This window comes from Labrus bergylta, chromosome 4, assembly GCF_963930695.1.
Source record: "Labrus bergylta chromosome 4, fLabBer1.1, whole genome shotgun sequence".
In the NCBI taxonomy this organism is placed as follows: domain Eukaryota; kingdom Metazoa; phylum Chordata; class Actinopteri; order Labriformes; family Labridae; genus Labrus; species Labrus bergylta.
The window spans coordinates 13,434,820-13,453,518 of record NC_089198.1 but is presented as its reverse complement, the minus strand read 5'-3'; the positions used below and the strand labels follow the sequence as shown (position 1 = coordinate 13,453,518).

Below are 18,699 nucleotides of genomic sequence, written 5' to 3'. Positions count from 1 at the left end.
ATGTTAAATCTAAATCTAAATGTTAAATGTTATATCTAAATGTTATATCTAAATCTAAATGTTAAATGTTATATCTAAATGTTATATCTAAATCTAAATGTTAAATGTTAAATCTAAATGTTATATCTAAATCTAAATGTTAAATGTTAAATCTAAATGTTAAATCTAAATCTAAATGTTAAATGTTATATCTAAATCTAAATGTCATTAGATTTAACATTTAGATATAACATTTAGATTTATTAGTAAATATTTCTTCAACACTTACTCATTCACTTTACAATGATTTATGTGTAAAAAGAGCTAAATGTGAAGGATATTAACTAAATATTGAAAATATATCTAAATTATATATATAACAACGTTTTTACAGTCGGCACCCCATACCTTAATGTGTGTACAAAGGAAACACGTTTGTACGAAGGTGTATTAAAAGAGTCATTCTTCTACCTTATAACATAAAGAAATTCACTTTAAACTCGAAACAAATGTTCTAGGTTTTATCATTTCGGTTTCTTCTTATTAGAAAATAATGCATTTTAGCCGCATGGGTTCCCATAATGCTTTGGGAGATGTAAACAGGAAGTGCGATGTTTCGAAGGCGTATCCACGCAGTTTTGGTTTATTCAATAACAACATTTTGACGAATCAACCGACATGATAAGTTAGGATAAATGATCTGTGAGCATGTCCTGTTACCATGGACACAAACATTAATCAGGGTGTGTTTTTTTTTATGAATTTAAATCTGATTATTGAACTTCTAATCCTTCAATCTGCTCAAGGGTCAACAAACAACTGAGTGAGTAGGTTTTTATTTTATGTCTTAAAGTTACGACATGCCGAGAGCCACTTCTGTCACTAAACAAACAAATACATAGCCTATTGTTCACCATAAAAAGTGAACAGGTAGAAAACATTGTCAGTCGGAGATATGTGTGTGTACACAGACATGTTACACACACACACAGGTGTTTTCAGTTCATTATGCACAGGTGGAAACAATCACGTCAATAGATTTACTGCCATAAACTGTAAGCTTGGACAAACACAGGTGTTTATTGAACAGAGCAATTTAAAATGATAATTTCACATGTTTTGACTCGACGTGTCAAAGTCTATTAGCGAATAAAAAAAGGTCCATAAAACATCTGTATAAAAAAAGAACTAGTTTAACCATTTGTTAAACTTGTGTTTTCATCATGTGATCCTGTGATCTATCATGTCAGGAGTCTCAACCCTCCTCCTCTTCGGCCCCGCCCACCAGGAAGTTCATACACAGTAAAAATAAAAAAGGTGCTTTCACTTTGAGCGATGAAGGACAACAGGCAACACTGACGGCCTTTCTCAGCTTGAACTTTAAAATGCAATAATTATTTGACCCATCAGACGTCATTACCTTTCGTTGGTTATCTCATAAGCAACATTTAAAGGCTGGTCAAAGTCTGAACTTTACTCCTTTCTGTTGTCTGTTTTCATGGAACCTTTTGGAGAAGAGGGGCCAACAATGGCAGACACAAATATGGTAAACCTGGAGGAGATGCTGACGTGCCCAGTGTGCCGGGACATCTTTAAGGATCCTCGGCAGCTGCCCTGTGGCCACAGCTTGTGCATGAGCTGCCTGGAGAGCATGCTGGATCTCGCCTCAAATGTTCCCTTCCGGTGCCCGGACTGCAGGGGGTATTTTGGAGCGGTCCTGAGGATACAGAAGAGCTACGCACTGTCCAGCATCGCAGAGGAGTTCAGAGGGAACATGAAGAGGAAGGTAAGTTACCCTTAAGACTTTTCACCTTACATCTATTTCATCTTGTAAGATATTGAGAATAAACATATTTTGTGGAAAGCTAAAACAAATACTCAAAAAGTCAAGAAATGTCTACCTCCTTCACTCCGCCCTTCATCCTAACTTTTGTTAACAGGAGAGAAAAAGTGTGTACTGTGACTTCTGCTCAGAGAAGACAACTCTGGCCAAGAAAACCTGTCTGAAGTGTGAGGTGTCAATGTGCGACGAGCACGCCAAGAACCACCACGAGCTGCCGGTTTACATAGGCCATCCCTTGGTCAGTCCTCTGTGTGACTTCCTGGAGAGGAAATGCCCACAGCATGAGGACAAAGTGCTCAAGTACTACTGCAACACGTCCAGACGCTACATTTGCAACATGTGTGCCTTTGAGAGAAAGCAGCTCAACCAGACCACCGAGGCCTGTACTGTCCTGCGACGACAGCTGACAGTGAGTTTTCAATAACACCACAGTTTTGATAACCTGAGAGCAACTGAGGGGGAATTCCTGAAGCCGAGTATGTTGCAGGAAAACTGGATTTTCTGGTCCCTGAGAATTCAGAAGTTTCTCTTTAACCCATCCTCCCTAACCCACCTAGTTAATTTAAATTTATGTAAAATCCTTAGCTTTGAATTCAAAGAAATCCAAATATGTGCAATGATATCAAATACTTCAGGCTGAACCTTTTGGAAATGCTGATACAAAAGAAAACATACAAACCTGATGAATATTTCTATTTGATCCAACACTTCAGTCATAAAACAACTTTGAGTGTCTTCTGTTAAATTACAAAATGAAGATCTGGAAAAAAAATAAATCTCCTGTCTCTACATGTTCCCTGCCCCTCCCATCCAACCTGCAAGTGTCTGTCCTCAGTGAGGCAGAAGGAGGAGAAGACGAGTGATTATAGGGATGATATATATATCTCAAAGTTTATCCGCTTATCTGTCTTTTTAGGCCAAAGCTAAACTTTTCTTGGGTTTGGAAAGCCAGTTTACTCTCCTTTTACATACTGTAGGTTATTTTAGATTTTTACAATATTAAAATGAATTTTGGACATTATACCTTCATAATTTCACTTTAAAATGTTTTACACTTAAACTTCAGGCTATACAATGTAAAATTCAAAACAGTGTCATTTGTGAGCAAACACGTGGAGTGAATATCAGTGGTTTGATGTGTCACAACTGTTCAATGTGAAACAGGATCTTAAAGATTAAAGTACCGGCATCTATATGGAGAGTTGATCCATGAAATCAATCGTACCTAAAGTTAGTAATTAAATGATTGAATACCTCTAGTTAGTGAGTTCACAGGAATTGATCCAGTGCTGTATTATTTCTGAAGCCTGTAAAATATCTGATACCTCCAGATGGCCGTGGTTACTTTGCAAAAAGAAATAAAGGGAAGATGCCAAAGTGCCCAGATGATTACGTATGGACAAAGCCTGATTTTTAAGAATAGAACTGTGTATGTATTCAACAGCTGTACATGGACCAGAACTTCAAAATCATTGAGGAGCAAATGAAAGAAGCCAATGAGTTGGTGAAAACACTCAAGGTAAGAAGTGTTCAAGTGTCTATATCATTGACTTTAATCCATCAATCTGACATTTTTTGTTATATAACACCAAATCACAGCAACAGTTATCTCATGACACTTACAGTAAGAGATGCAGCAGGTCTCCATGGTTCTCTTTGTAATATGGATTCTACAATGATCCAGCATAAAGAAGCATTTTGCTTCCGTTTGAAAGGATTTAGTATGTTTTAAAATCTTAATACTGTTTTTCCCTGCGGACAGAAACCAAAAGTGAACCCTGCTGGCTGGCCCTTCAACATAGTCACGGGGATGCTGCTCTTCCTGTGGTTCATTGTTCTGTATTATGGTAAGACAAGCCAATCTCTAGTCGGGGTTTGTTCTCGTATGTGCGACATCATGAACTGATGTGTGTCTTTGTCTCTAACCAGCCTCTGACTACGCTGTGGAGAACCAGTCACTAGTGAAAGCCCTCGAGACGCAGCAGAACCGTGTCGCAAGTAAGATCCCCTTTAACACCTCCTCACACGACGACAACAAACACAAGAGAATTCAGCAGCATGTTCGTTAATGAAGGGCCACAGATTTACACTTTAGCTCGCAATCTTCTGTCGATTGTGTTCAAACATGTAGCGCAGTGTTCGCTGATACTGAGGGAAAATATGGAGTTTAATATTTGCATTTTAAAGGCTCTGTTTGTCAGTTCAGAAAAGCGATACCACTGTTACATCATGTCAATTATCAATTTAACTACTGCCTGTAAATGGTGAGCTTCACCCAGGATTAAGACCAAGAAACAGAAACAGTAACACCATTTGACCCACCTGCACCTTACTTGTTCATGTTTGATCTTCATTAAGTAATTTATATATATTTTAAAGGACGTGTAAGATCATAAATAGTGTTTGAACAGGTGGTAACTATCTCAGTTTCTGGGTGTGAGGTTTTGGTCCTGAGTGACCTCAGCCCCTTGTCGGCAGGGAGGGTCTCAAAGAGCCTTTGTCTGGAGTGAGAGGGGTCGAGCACCAGTTTACCTGCACAGCTCAGGGTCCTGTGGGTGTCCAGGTCATGGGCAGATTGCAGATTGCAGCCAATCAGAGCACAGGATACGCTGCAGCCTGCCCTTGTCCTCAGCAGTTGCCGCAGCTTACCAGGCTGTGATGGAGGAGGTGAGGGTGGAGTCAACGGTGGTGGTGTAAAAGTGCACCATCATTGTCTTGGGCAGGTTGAATTTGCTTAGCTGCTGCAGGAAGTACATCCTCTGCTGATGTTCAGCTTCCACTTGAGGTCCTGAGTTCTGATTGTCCCCAGGAAGAAGAAAGCCTCCAGAGTGGAAACAGCAGAATCCCAGAGGTTGATGGGGACAGTGGCCGCTGCGTTTTTCTTAAATTCCATCACCAGCTCCACTGTCAGTGGTTCCCTTTTTTTTTTTTCTCAGAGCCCCACTACTTGTTTTTAAGAAAAGCTGAGCCACCCCAGGTCCTACACAAAAAGAGTGATACATGGCCGTCCTTAATTAGCATAAATTTGAGGGTCACCTGATAATCAATCACCCTCCTGTTGGCAGATTCTTCCCCATTAGAGATTTGTTAAACAAGGGGGGTATCGACAGTCCTCCATGCTCCTACAAGGTTATATTTTTTAATCTAGAGTTGTTTTTGTCGAGTGAGCTTTGACTGGAAGCAGCGCTACTATGAGAGAGTAGACACTATCTCAAAGAGACAAGTTCTGGTCAACATCACTTTGGTTTAATCATTTTTTTTCCACTTACAGAAACTCAGCAAACCTCTACAAGCTTTCTGTGTCTTCCAGCTAATAAATCTTATAAATAACCCCCCCCCCCCTCCTTTCTCCCCTTCTCCTACATAGAACTCTTGGTTGATCATCCCATGAAGAGTCACCACGCAGAGACAGAAAATCAAGGTACAGAATGATCTATTTAAAAGTAATAAGGCTAGAGCATTAAAGGAGATGAATCAGAGGGGGGACATAAACATTTTGCTTTTCATATCACCGTCATCTCATGATTGTAACGTTAACCAGGTTTCTGATCCTCTTCAGTTTGGTTCCTAGCTGCCTGGATTGTTTTGCTCCTCTCTGGATTGAACTTCATCTTTTCTTCATTAATGGATGAACAATAAAATCACAATTTGCATCTATTGTTAGACCTCAACTTGTATTTCAACATAAACAACGTCACTATATGGTTAAACATCTTTTCTTTTTTTTTCTCCGACTTGTATAACTCGACGCACCTTTGAGCTTGGAAAAGAATGATCAGAAACCTGGATCCACTCTCTTTTTTTTAAGATTTATTTTTGGGATTTTTATGCCTTTAATTGAGAGATAGGACCGGGGTGAGAGAGAGAGAGAGAGAGAGAGAGAGAGAGAGACAGGTCGGATTTGAACCCGGCTGCCTGCTCTCGAGGACTTTAGCCTCTTTATATTGAGCACACTTACCACTAGGATTGCATCCTGAAACCTGTATGAAGTCTTTACACAATCTGTTTATATTCAAGTACTCAAAGCTTCTCCAGGTAAAAAACAACAACAGAGGAGTTTGTTTGCATGCAAAAACTAACAAACCTGATCCAAACAGAGAAACAAGCTGGTTGCTATACATTCAATTCTTAAAGCAGTTTATATTTGATGTTAAGGCGAGCAAACAAACTGCACAATCTGAGCTTTAGAGCAGAGGGAACCAAGTGTGCAGTCAAATAAGAAAGTGATCTATGAATGTGAAAACACAAGAGTGGAATAAGAAGAATCATAAGGTCAGCAAAGTGGCCACAGATCAATATCTGAAATTAGCTAGCAACCATAGGCTAATGTTTAGAGCAGATTAAGTCAGGCTTCATGAGAATAACCCACCTGTGTACTCAATGAAGTTACTGATCTTTCATTTGTTAGCCCAACTGTAATAATCTCTAAGGATGCACCGATGTATCATCTGATGACTGATTGAGTCCGGTATCGGCCCCTCAGCAGATAATGTGATGGAAGGTAATGCTGTGAAGATAGTGACCCTGACTTGCGTATTGAGAGAGGAAGGTTTCATTGGGCAGAAGAAGTCCCACTCTGATCTGTTCTAATGGTCAATCATGATAGAAAATGTTTGCAGTGTGGAAGTCTGGACAAAGATCAGGGACATTTCAAGAGAAGGGACTACTAACAACTATTATATACATCAGATCTCAGCTCCTTTGAGAAACAGACACAGAGGAGTGGTCCATAAAACTAACAGCCTCTTTAAGTAGAGTATTATTCACAGCTAAGTGTAGGAGCACAATTACTTGTTTTTTAATTATTAACGTTTCAGTTCATGTAAAAGTCAAATGTAAACTGAATCAGTCCGTGTGTTTCTCAGGAGTTGATCTGGACTCAGCCAGTCCTTTCCTCGGAGTGTCCGATGACCTCAGAACAGCAGAGAGAGTAAAAACCAAACTGCTCTACCCCAACAGAACTGGACGCTTCGATGACGCCCCGCAGGTCCTCTCCGCCCGCTGCTTCTCCTCTGGTACTCACACGTGGGAGGTGGAGGCTGAGGGATACTGGGACATCGCCGTGTCCTACAAGAGCATCCAACGCAAGAACAGCAGCGCCTTCGGAAACAACGCAGAGTCCTGGAGCCTTTCGCACGACGGGGAAGGAAAGCTGTTCGCATATCACGACAAAGAAAAGACGCTTCTCCCTGCTACCTTGCAGAGCAGCCGCATAGCAGTGAGCGTCAATATTGAAGAAGGCAGCATTAGATTCAGCGCTGTGGAGTCCACCATCAAACATCTACACGAGTTCAAGGCTAAACTGACCGAGCCGGTGTGCCTGGGTTTGGGGCTTTACGGCATCGACCCCCCCAGCAGAGCCTCCATTGTCAAAGTGTCGTGATGAGCCCTAAAGTGACTATTACAATATTTATCACTGGAGCCGAAGAAGAAAGAACAAAGGCTGAACTCAATGTGGACGGGTAAAAAATAAAAGCCAAAAGATGTCAATCAACTCAGGAATATAGTTTTGTAACACAAGGTGTATCATGGTGTGAATATATTGTCCTTTTAATTAAGGATGTGTCAATATTTTTAACTGTTCTACAGTGTTTATAAAGATGGACTGGTTTGCTTTCCAAGTGTCTGAAATACTGAACGACTACGACGAGATTGTGTTTGACTTTGGCTTAATGGTGAGGGTCTTTTGTTTAATGGAGAAAATCAGTTTCAATTAAAAAAAAGAATGAACTCTTTAATATTTAGCTTAATATTTCAAAATCACAAAGTTTTGTCACGAATATGAACCATAAAAATGAACTGATGCTGACAGAAACAGAAGTACAGGGCAACATGTCAGATATTACATTATGTCACACCTCGTCTAGACATGAGAGGGGGAACTCTTGATTCACCAAATGTTTTCTCTGACGCAAACACTTGTGACTTCAGTCGAGATGTACACATCTACAGTTGGTATCAGTAGCCACCTTCTCCTTCATAATACTACAACGAGTCGGGATCAGCAGTTATACGAAACCAAGAAGAGGAAGATCTGTTTGAGCATAACTTCTCATTTATTAAGAAACACTGAAGTCGAGCATTTACTAACAACTAAAATGATCTCAACTGAATGTTTTACAAAAACAAAAGCATTATTAGACATGGAAGGCCATAATCCTCAGTACAGTACAAAACAGCTGCGTAGAGACAAGATGTACAAGTCCCTCACTTTATTTTATGAGATATGACCCATCAAACACGTCAGAGCACGTCTTGTAAATGTAAAAGATGGCACTGAACAAACATGTTTTTAAACCAGTGGAAATAAAAAGAAGGTGAAATGTTGATCCCTTTTGTCGTAACTGTTTCAGTCGGAGACGTGTGGAACTGACCTGTGTGGACTTGATCTTTCTCTAGCTGCCTTGTCGTGCCTTGAAGACAAACTGAAGGCTGTTTTGATCATCAAATGTAACACTTCATCAGAATATGCTGTGTCGAAAAAAAAGACCAACGTGGAATCGCTGTCCTAATTCAGTACCATTTACAAATACTACTTTTTTAAGTGTCAAACAGCGACTGTCGAACCTACAGTACAAGTATAAAACGATGAGGACACGGCGACACTGCTGTAAAAAGCGTTTTTTTTTTTTTACATACTGCATCAGTTCTGCATCCCTGCTCCGACCTTTAACGCTGGCTCCTATTGATGAATACACTTTGATGATGTCCTTCATTTGACTGTTCCCATGTTCTGATTTCTGATCGAACACCACGTCTTGAATATATCTCTGAAAAATAGAAAAATATCAGGTTAACAAAGCTTCTCCAAAGTGCACTGAAACCAACAGTTTAAAGTACGTGTGTGAAGCGGGTACACACCTGCAGTGATTGGCCACACATTCGTTGCTGCAGTACTCTTTGTCCCAGTCGTTGCTCTCCACAGCTGGGTTGTTACAGCCCGTCCTCACACACACCGACTTCTGAGTCCCGCCGCTCGACCCATTGACCTCCATCTCCTCCTGTCAAAGGAGCACAACTTGGTTGGAGCATCATCAACATACGTTCCAGATAGTAACTGTACACCGATACAGGCTTTGCTGAATAGACAATATTACATATCCACAAGAACACTAAATCATAAATACATGGAGTTATGATTATGTTACATCTTTGAATCAAACTGAATGTGTTTTTATACGTGGACCAAAAAGACGATTAATATACGAATCTAATAATAAATATCAACCATTAAGAGCTCAGCTGAAATAACTACATTGGTAACTGCATATTTTTTCAGAGAAAATATTTTTCTTACAGTGCATAATACAGAAAACTTTTTTTAATCACATCATTTTCATAAGAGCAGATGGTGATTTGACCCCATTGTGGCACTGCATGTGTAGCAGATCACAGCTGAGCAGACTACACTAGAATTGTTTTCCCTTGCATACATATATTAAAAAGGTTTTTTATAGAGGCTGGGTAAAGTGAGTACCTGGGTAAAGTCATATATGTAGAAGATTTTCTCACAATCCACGTCAAAAAGGCCGAGACAATGATCTGACTCGACCATGAAAATGTCAAACTTTTTGTATTTCTCTCGGTTTCTGTGTCTTTCTGGAGTTTTTTCCGACAAGAACTGAAACAACCAGATGTTCAACCTTCCAGGTAGCCATGTCTGAACCTTAAAAACTCTTTGATTTACACTTAATGCTTTTACTGTCGTATCAATCTGTACTCATTTTCTTCGTCTGAATTATTTACAAAATATCTGAAACACATTCTGATTCACTCCTGAAAAACAAACAAACATAAAAACTCCAACTTTATAAATAGCCTCAAAACAACACTTAAGTGAGGGACAAAATGTGGCATGTTATGACTTATGACTGGATAGACAGATAGATAGATAGATATGATAAAGTGTGGCTGTTACTTCAATGTTCATTGATTTAAACTACATTCTGCACGTTGTAAGAATTGTTCTGTTATGATAACAGCCTGGCCTTCTACATCTGAGTAATACAAATAGTCCAGCTGTAAAAAAAGTCATTATTTGTAATAATTTTATAACAAAATAAACAATTTCACTTAAGATAAACGCACCTCTTCTGAATGCAGCACTTCAGTGACTTCATCATCGTCTGTGTTGCCCTGTGAGTCAGCGGAGTTCACCACCTGAACTGACACAGGTGCAGACTGAGCGGATGTCGTAAGAGCCACTGTGCTAGGGACAATTATTGGCAGGGTGTCTTTGCCCTGCAAAGAGGAAGGGACTATCTTTATCTGGAGTGGAGGTGGAGGTGTAGCTGTGAGTGACACAGGGACGCCTGCTGTGTTGCCTCCCTCACGGGGCTTTGCCTGTAGGGGCGGAGGTGCTGGGGCCATTTGTTGCAGCCGTGGAGGAGGCGGAGCGCTCTGCATCTGTTGCAGTGGAGGCGGCTGACGAGAGGCGCCCGACACTACCAGTGTGGGCTGCAGAGTGCGGACCCCTCCAGGCAGCACCGTCACCACCTGACCCCCCGCCTGCAGCATGTGCTTTGGGATTATGATCTTGGTGATGGTCTGGGCGGGGGGCGCTGGAGCTGCTGGGACTTTGTTTGCCCCTGTGCGGGAACGTGTGGTCATCTCTGGAACATCCAGGATAATGTTTGAGGCACAAATGTTGGTGATGGTGTTCTCTTCAAGGCTGTTGTTACCTGGGCGGAGGACCTGACCTGCAGAGGGAAGGACTGCAGGTGTTGTGTGGATCACCGGGGGAGGAGGTGAAGGGGCAGTTTCCATCTCCTCTGTGGCAGGCTGCGTTAAAGACAGAGGGAACATTTTATTTAAACAAGCCTCATGAATGAAAATACTACAGTATCTATCAATCAACTTTTCTTCTCTGGAGGACAACTTGGTCGTACCTGTGAGAGCTGGTTATCTCTATAAGCTGCCAGTGCTTTCAAATACTCCCTTTTGGCGGTTTCGTTCTTTCTCTTATACACCTATTGGACGCAAAACAATCATCAGATGTCATTAATAGATTAATTTTGTTTACACATTACCACAACAGACATGTTTCTCTCCTTTAAACTAAAGGAAGACATGAACATCCCTAAGTGGGTGCTGGATCCAAAAAAAGAAATAGGTATAAAGAAACAAAAACAATCATCACACCAGGGAGCTCCCGTTAAAGGATTTCTTAACAAGTGACCTCAAGTCTAAGAAGAGCATGTTGGCTCAAAACTTCACTTGTTAATAAATCCTTTAACAGAAGCTCCTTGGTGTGCAGATCATTTTTGCTTCTTACCTTTGACCTAACACAGATACTTATAAACTGATTATTAGAACATGTGCTTTCACCTGTTTCTGTTCCTCAGCCAAACTGTCCCACATGGACGCAACAATCTTCGACACCTCCCCAAAAGAGGCGTTTGGGTTCTGGCCCTTAATGGCTGCCTGAGTGTCTCTGAAGAACAGGGCATACGCTGAAACTGGCTTTTGTGGTTCGTTAGGGTCTTTCTTTTTCCTCGCTTTTTTAGCACCCACAGCCGCCGTCACCGAGGCGAGCGTGGCCGGCTTACCCCCTCCTCTCCTGGCTGTAGCCGGCAGCAAAGAAGACGAGGGCATTTGATGAGATGAGATGTGGGTGAGTGCAGAAGATGGGAGAGTCATGGGGGAGTCTACCAGAACACTCCTCTGAGCAGAGAGAGGGAAAGGGGAAAATAAAGGGTAATGAAATATTAGCTGCATGATCTATAATATATCATCTGATACAAAACACTTAATCAGGCATGTGATAACCAAAAGAAAAGGACAAGCAACACGCAAACAATTAATTCTGCCTAAGGTAATAATAATGATTTATTCTGTTGTGTATTATGTTTGGAAAAGAAACCCTCTTCACATGCACATCTGGCACTGAGATACCTCAAAGGTTTGTGATGAATTCTGAAGTACCTTGGAGTAAACACCGTAACTCCTCACCTTAAAGTCGTCCATGTCTTCATCTTGCAGGGAGCCTGCTGGTGATGGGGTAGCAGACAGCGGCTGCTCTGAATGACTCCCGAGACCCATTGCGAGCTCAGACTGGTTAATAGTGGACAGGTGACTGCTTCCCAAAAGACCATGACCGATGTCCCCGAGCTGGACATCAATGGTCATGGGGGATGAACTGCTGAAATGTGAACCACTTGAATTCCCCAGCTCCTGCAGAGTGAGAATCACAAAAAAAAAAAAAAAAACGGCAGAACACTAACTGCATTAGTGACAAAGTAAGAATGAAAGTAAACATCATGGCAGCAGTCTGCAGGTCTCCTCACTCACCAGTGCAGAGGAGCTCAGCAGGGCTCCCCCTCCAGACTGACCCATGACCGCCAGGTTAAGCTGCTCCAGGCCCTGGGACCCAGAGTTCACAAAGGTGGAAGCAAAAGAAGGGTCGTTGGCCGCGACTACCAGGTTACTAACAAGACTACGGGAGCCCGAAGGTCCCACGGTGCGTTCAGACCCATCTGTCAGCTCGAAGTGGGACACAGCATCGCCGATGTTCAGAGTCGGGTCCAGTGAGATGGGAGGGATCTCGAAGACCTCATCGCCGAGACTGGGAGTGTGAAATGTCTGCTGTATGGGGAGGAAGAGAGAGAGTACTGTGTCAGGACACATTATGAAGACCTGTTACATTACACTATCAGGACACATTATGAAGACCTGTTACATTACACTATCAGGACACATTATGAAGACCTGTTACATTACACTATCAGGACACATTATGAAGACCTGTTACATTACACTATCAGGACACATTATAAAGACCTGTTACATTACACTATCAGGACACATTATGAAGACCTGTTACATTACACTATCAGGACACATTATAAAGACCTCTTACATTACACTAACATGTCTGAACTCACTGTTACATTACACTAACATGTCTGAACTCACTGTTACATTACACTAACATGTCTGAACTCACTGTTACATTACACTAACATGTCTGAACACTATCATGTCTGAACTCACTGTTACATTACACTAACATGTCTGAACTCACTGTTACATTACACTAACATGTTTGAACTCACTGTTACATTACACTAACATGTTTGAACTCACTGTTACATTACACTAACATGTCTGAACTCACTGTTACATTACACTAACATGTTTGAACTCACTGTTACATTACACTAACATGTCTGAACTCACTGTTACATTACACTAACATGTCTGAACTCACTGTTACATTACACTAACATGTCTGAACTCACTGTTACATTACACTAACATGTCTGAACTCACTGTTACATTACACTAACATGTCTGAACTCACTGTTACATTACACTAACATGTTTGAACTCACTGTTACATTACACTAACATGTTTGAACTCACTGTTACATTACACTAACATGTCTGAACTCACTGTTACATTACACTAACATGTCTGAACACTATCATGTCTGAACTCACTGTTACATTACACTAACATGTCTGAACTCACTGTTACATTACACTAACACGTCTGAACTCACTGTTACATTACACTAACACGTCTGAACACTAACATGTCTGAACTCACTGTTACATTACACTAACACGTCTGAACTCACTGTTACATTACACTAACATGTCTGAACTCACTGTTACATTACACTAACACGTCTGAACACTAACATGTCTGAACTCACTGTTACATTACACTAACACGTCTGAACTCACTGTTACATTACACTAACACGTCTGAACACTAACATGTCTGAACTCACTGTTACATTACACTAACACGTCTGAACTCACTGTTACATTACACTAACACGTCTGAACACTAACATGTCTGAACTCACTGTTACATTACACTAACACGTCTGAACTCACTGTTACATTACACTAACACGTCTGAACTCACTGTTACATTACACTATCATGTCTGAACTCACTGTTACATTACACTATCATGTCTGAACTCACTGTTACATTACACTAACATGTCTGAACTCACTGTTACATTACACTAACATGTTTGAACTCACTGTTACATTACACTAACATGTCTGAACTCACTGTTACATTACACTAACATGTTTGAACTCACTGTTACATTACACTAACATGTCTGAACTCACTGTTACATTACACTAACACGTCTGAACTCACTGTTACATTACACTATCATGTCTGAACTCACTGTTACATTACACTATCATGTCTGAACTCACTGTTACATTACACTAACATGTCTGAACTCACTGTTACATTACACTAACATGTCTGAACTCACTGTTACATTACACTAACATGTCTGAACACTATCATGTCTGAACTCACTGTTACATTACACTATCATGTCTGAACACTAACATGTCTGAACTCACTGTTACATTACACTAACATGTCTGAACTCACTGTTACATTACACTAACATGTCTGAACACTATCATGTCTGAACTCACTGTTACATTACACTAACATGTCTGAACACTAACATGTCTGAACTCACTGTTACATTACACTATCATGTCTGAACTCACTGTTACATTACACTATCATGTCTGAACTCACTGTTACATTACACTAACACGTCTGAACTCACTGTTACATTACACTAACACGTCTGAACACTAACATGTCTGAACTCACTGTTACATTACACTAACATGTCTGAACTCACTGTTACATTACACTAACATGTCTGAACACTATCATGTCTGAACTCACTGTTACATTACACTAACATGTCTGAACTCACTGTTACATTACACTAACATGTCTGAACACTATCATGTCTGAACTCACTGTTACATTACACTAACATGTCTGAACTCACTGTTACATTACACTAACATGTCTGAACACTATCATGTCTGAACTCACTGTTACATTACACTATCATGTCTGAACTCACTGTTACATTACACTATCATGTCTGAACACTATCATGTCTGAACTCACTGTTACATTACACTATCATGTCTGAACTCACTGTTACATTACACTAACATGTCTGAACACTATCATGTCTGAACTCACTGTTACATTACACTATCATGTCTGAACACTAACATGTCTGAACTCACTGTTACATTACACTAACATGTCTGAACTCACTGTTACATTACACTAACATGTCTGAACTCACTGTTACATTACACTATCATGTCTGAACTCACTGTTACATTACACTATCATGTCTGAACACTAACATGTCTGAACTCACTGTTACATTACACTAACACGTCTGAACTCACTGTTACATTACACTAACATGTTTGAACTCACTGTTACATTACACTATCATGTCTGAACTCACTGTTACATTACACTATCATGTCTGAACACTAACATGTCTGAACTCACTGTTACATTACACTAACATGTTTGAACTCACTGTTACATTACACTAACATGTCTGAACTCACTGTTACATTACACTAACATGTTTGAACTCACTGTTACATTACACTAACATGTTTGAACTCACTGTTACATTACACTAACATGTCTGAACTCACTGTTACATTACACTAACATGTTTGAACTCACTGTTACATTACACTAACATGTCTGAACTCACTGTTACATTACACTATCATGTCTGAACTCACTGTTACATTACACTAACATGTCTGAACTCACTGTTACATTACACTAACATGTCTGAACTCACTGTTACATTACACTAACATGTCTGAACTCACTGTTACATCACACTATCATGTCTGAACACTAACATGTCTGAACTCACTGTTACATTACACTAACATGTCTGAACACTAACATGTTTGAACTCACTGTTACATTACACTAACATGTCTGAACACTAACATGTCTGAACTCACTGTTACATTACACTAACATGTCTGAACACTAACATGTTTGAACTCACTGTTACATTACACTAACATGTCTGAACTCACTGTTACATTACACTATCATGTCTGAACACTAACATGTCTGAACTCACTGACCTCGGCGGATAAGAAAGGATGACCCGCTCCACTGATGTTCAGATAATTGTCGCCTCCTTCTGGAAACTGAAATGTAGTGATAACTTGGTAACTATTGCGCAACAGACGTTACAGTTGTTAAAAACAGACAGTGGTTTAAGAGAGAGACGTGTTACCTTGTTTTCCCCTGAGTATCCGCCATACGCCTGAGTGTCCAGAAACTCCGGATCAACATTTTGAGCACAACCATCCGTCAAGTCAGAGTAAAAATTAAGGTCCATTCTTAAACTTCGCACTCTTAACACAATAGCACTTGCTTTGCAGTGTTGTGGAAATTCAAATTACTTATTTTAATTCCCATTTAAGTGAAGTAATCAAAAAGAAATAACCTAAGCTGCTAGCGGCTAGCTAGCTACCGTGGGTTAGCATACTGTTAGTGTCGTGACGATGCTAAGCTACTTTTGTTTGGAGACCCTAAAAAGAACCGGGACAAGGAGTCAATTTAATGCTGTTTACACCCGAATAAGCACACCTTTGTTGACAAAATATTACGTGGGAGGCGCAAACTTAACAGGACGCCAAACAAAACCCATTCATAAGCAGGAGGGATGCTACAACCACCACCCTCCGTGAACCGGAAGCAGTAATTTGCGGTGCATTCACTGACTATCGGAAAATGCCGTGCTATAAAAATTGTTGATGAAACGGCGGTTCAGAAAGTTTCAAAGCTACTCGAAAGATATATTAAATATTCGACATTAACGTTCTTTCCCACACCACTAATGTTCACAGTCATTTCTGTATCTACCTACTGTGGATGTTTGGTTCGAATGTGCTGTTGTGCCATCTAATTGCAATGTGAACATGCATCCAAGAAAAATCAATAAAAATAATTTTGAAAAAAAAAAATATATATATTCGACATTAAGAGATAAAATAAACTCAATCTGACATCTATATATAATGTCATTGGAGCCTATCAACTTGATGTTTACATCACTTCACCTGAGGGTAACTCATTGGCTGTATATCAATAATCTTATTATACAGTCTGTGGTGATGGGGTGTTTACTCTGCAGTGCCAGCAGGTTTTTTTCTGGACTGTCAAAGTTTATCAGACAACAGCAATGAATATATAAATAATATATATTGCAAACAACAATGAGATAAGTCAATATTAAATACTCTAATAAAGAATAAACTATACTGGCATGTTTCATAACAGCATTGTTCCCTAGGGCCAAAACTCTGCCTGTGAAATGACCCATTACGACACAACAGAGTCTAATCCTGTCTTCAGTTCAGTAAGGCTTCATCGTGACACTCAATGGCAACCTTTCCGCTCTGAGGACTTGGTAGTGTGGAATAGATTTCTTTCTTTGGATGCTGTGATGGTAAAGTGATCAACTTACCTGACACACTCTGTAATGATAACTTACTTACTTAAAATATAATGACAGAGGCAATGTACGCATCTCTACACCTCAAGATAATCACACCTGTGTGTCTATTTATGAAGTCTTGTCCACTCAGTGCTTAAGTCTGTGCATGGAAATTTCTCGGATTCTGCTTCTAGCCTTTCTTACAATCAATTACTCTCTAAAATAATGTTATGGCTTATAGGATGTTGTGTTCTTCTGTTACCAGTGTTTGGATAGGTATATTTGTCTGTGTGTGTGTGCTACATTTTATGCCTAAACCCCCTCCAGGGACAGTGGAGGTCCACAGTCTCTTGCACCCTGTACTTTCGGGGTTGCGAGCTAAAATGTTTGGGAACCCTTGCTGTAGGGTGACGTACCCCTGGCTCATTTTCTTCTGATTTCTGTATATACACTACTCCTCTACTTCAGACTTTGATGAATTGTTTCATGAAAAATGAAACAATGAGCACAATTGAAACAAAATAAACACAAACACAGTCTGTATTTGATTCGTCATTAGTGATTAGGCGCATCAGTCCTCTTCATGTAAAGCTGCCAGTTATCAACTTCAGCACATTTGAGTTGTTGATTGTTGTTCTTTCCACAGAGCAAAACCACCTCCTCTCAGGATGCAGTATTACATCACTGCCTCCTTAGAATACAAAATAGTCCATCCTTTGAAAAGATTGATCGATACAATGACACGCAGCTCTGAACACGAAGTGATTTTAATTTTAGCCTTCTTTCTCTCATCTGAAGTCGGACACCTCATACACAAGCAGCTTACTGGGTTATCTATCGCTCATGAAAGAAAAACATTATTTATAAGATAATAATTTTCTGTATGTATTGAAACTTTTTTTTTTTTTTTTAAATAATTTAAGCTTTTTGACGCAATAACATGTTGTAGCTAAAATGTTAGAAAAATCAACTGAACATTGTCGAGTTCTTGAAAATCAAGAACTACAAAATGATCACAGGCTTTGGAAGACAGGACTTCAGCTCTCCCTTGATGAGGTAGTATTATTCATGAGAGCAGAGCTGGCAATTTATCTTTCAATGCATTCCTTGTAAATAAAAAATAAAAAAAAATAAAAAACTTATCCAGAAATCCAAACATATGTAAAAAGAAAAGGTGAAAGGGGTGAGTAATACATTTGTCTTATCATTTTATGTGTACCAAACTGTCTACCTACATGACTGTGATCTCATTGTGCATTAGAGGAGTCTCTTAGAAGCTCGTGGTGCAAGAAAGGCAGAGAAAGTTGAGTTGATGCAGTTAATTATGACCAAGATGCACTTGGCTTCATTTCTCTAATGCTCTCTTGGACCCTTCCTCCACTGTGAGGCAGGGGACATGCATTTCTGTTCGCTAGCTAGCCTTGACATTTCTCTTGTTAGAAACTGAAACAGATTTCTGTTGCTGTTTTGTCTCGCAGTTACCTACCTCAACTTTCAGTCCTTAAAGTCTCCAGATTTCTTTGTCAGTTGACATTGCTGCCATAAAACTGTAGTTCATAATTCATTTGAATATTAGCTC

General features: G+C 40.0%; 2 protein-coding genes across 6 annotated transcripts; one reads left to right on the top strand and one right to left on the bottom strand.

Annotated features, from left to right (window-relative positions):
• The first annotated feature begins 579 nt into the window (after positions 1-579).
• LOC109996660 (E3 ubiquitin/ISG15 ligase TRIM25) lies at positions 580-8,151 on the top strand. 3 transcript variants are annotated; one of them, XM_020650920.3, is made up of 8 exons: positions 580-802; positions 1,497-1,765; positions 1,920-2,231; positions 3,267-3,341; positions 3,585-3,669; positions 3,752-3,820; positions 5,190-5,243; positions 6,688-8,151. In XM_020650920.3, the coding sequence occupies exons 2-8, from the start codon at positions 1,508-1,510 to the stop codon at positions 7,203-7,205; spliced, it is 1,371 nt and encodes a 456-aa protein (XP_020506576.1). In that variant the 5' UTR covers positions 580-802; positions 1,497-1,507; the 3' UTR covers positions 7,206-8,151. The 3 variants fall into 3 exon arrangements, with proteins under 3 accessions (XP_020506576.1, XP_020506583.2, XP_020506567.2); XM_020650927.3 differs by lacking the exon at positions 580-802 and having other exon boundaries at positions 828-1,765; positions 6,782-7,191; XM_020650911.3 differs by lacking the exon at positions 580-802 and having other exon boundaries at positions 831-1,765.
• On the bottom strand, positions 7,856-16,390 carry tox4a (TOX high mobility group box family member 4 a). Of its 3 annotated transcripts, none has more exons than XM_065953766.1 (9): positions 15,915-16,389; positions 15,760-15,825; positions 12,113-12,406; positions 11,747-11,995; positions 11,150-11,485; positions 10,711-10,791; positions 9,911-10,603; positions 8,684-8,823; positions 7,856-8,592 (listed from the first exon to the last, which is right to left on the bottom strand). In XM_065953766.1, the coding sequence occupies exons 1-9, from the start codon at positions 16,017-16,019 to the stop codon at positions 8,535-8,537; spliced, it is 2,022 nt and encodes a 673-aa protein (XP_065809838.1). In that variant the 5' UTR covers positions 16,020-16,389; the 3' UTR covers positions 7,856-8,534. The 3 variants fall into 3 exon arrangements, with proteins under 3 accessions (XP_065809838.1, XP_020506555.2, XP_065809839.1); XM_020650899.3 differs by having other exon boundaries at positions 11,774-11,995; XM_065953767.1 differs by lacking the exon at positions 15,760-15,825 and having other exon boundaries at positions 15,915-16,390.
• Between the last annotated feature and the right edge of the window lie 2,309 nt (positions 16,391-18,699).

Excerpts from the sequence above, each read along its gene's own strand:
- LOC109996660 (XM_020650911.3), top strand. The coding sequence starts at position 1,478 with ATGGAACCTTTTGGAGAAGAGGGGCCAACAATGGCAGACACAAATATG. Across the intron at positions 1,766-1,919 it reads GAGGGAACATGAAGAGGAAG|GAGAGAAAAAGTGTGTACTG; the intron begins GTAAGTTACCCT and ends TTTTGTTAACAG. Across the intron at positions 3,342-3,584 it reads AGTTGGTGAAAACACTCAAG|AAACCAAAAGTGAACCCTGC; the intron begins GTAAGAAGTGTT and ends CCCTGCGGACAG.
- tox4a (XM_065953766.1), bottom strand. The coding sequence starts at position 16,019 with ATGGACCTTAATTTTTACTCTGACTTGACGGATGGTTGTGCTCAAAAT. Across the intron at positions 11,996-12,112 it reads TGCTGAGCTCCTCTGCACTG|GAGCTGGGGAATTCAAGTGG; the intron begins GTGAGTGAGGAG and ends CTCACTCTGCAG. Across the intron at positions 8,824-9,910 it reads AAGTGCTGCATTCAGAAGAG|GAGGAGATGGAGGTCAATGG; the intron begins GTGCGTTTATCT and ends CTCCTTTGACAG.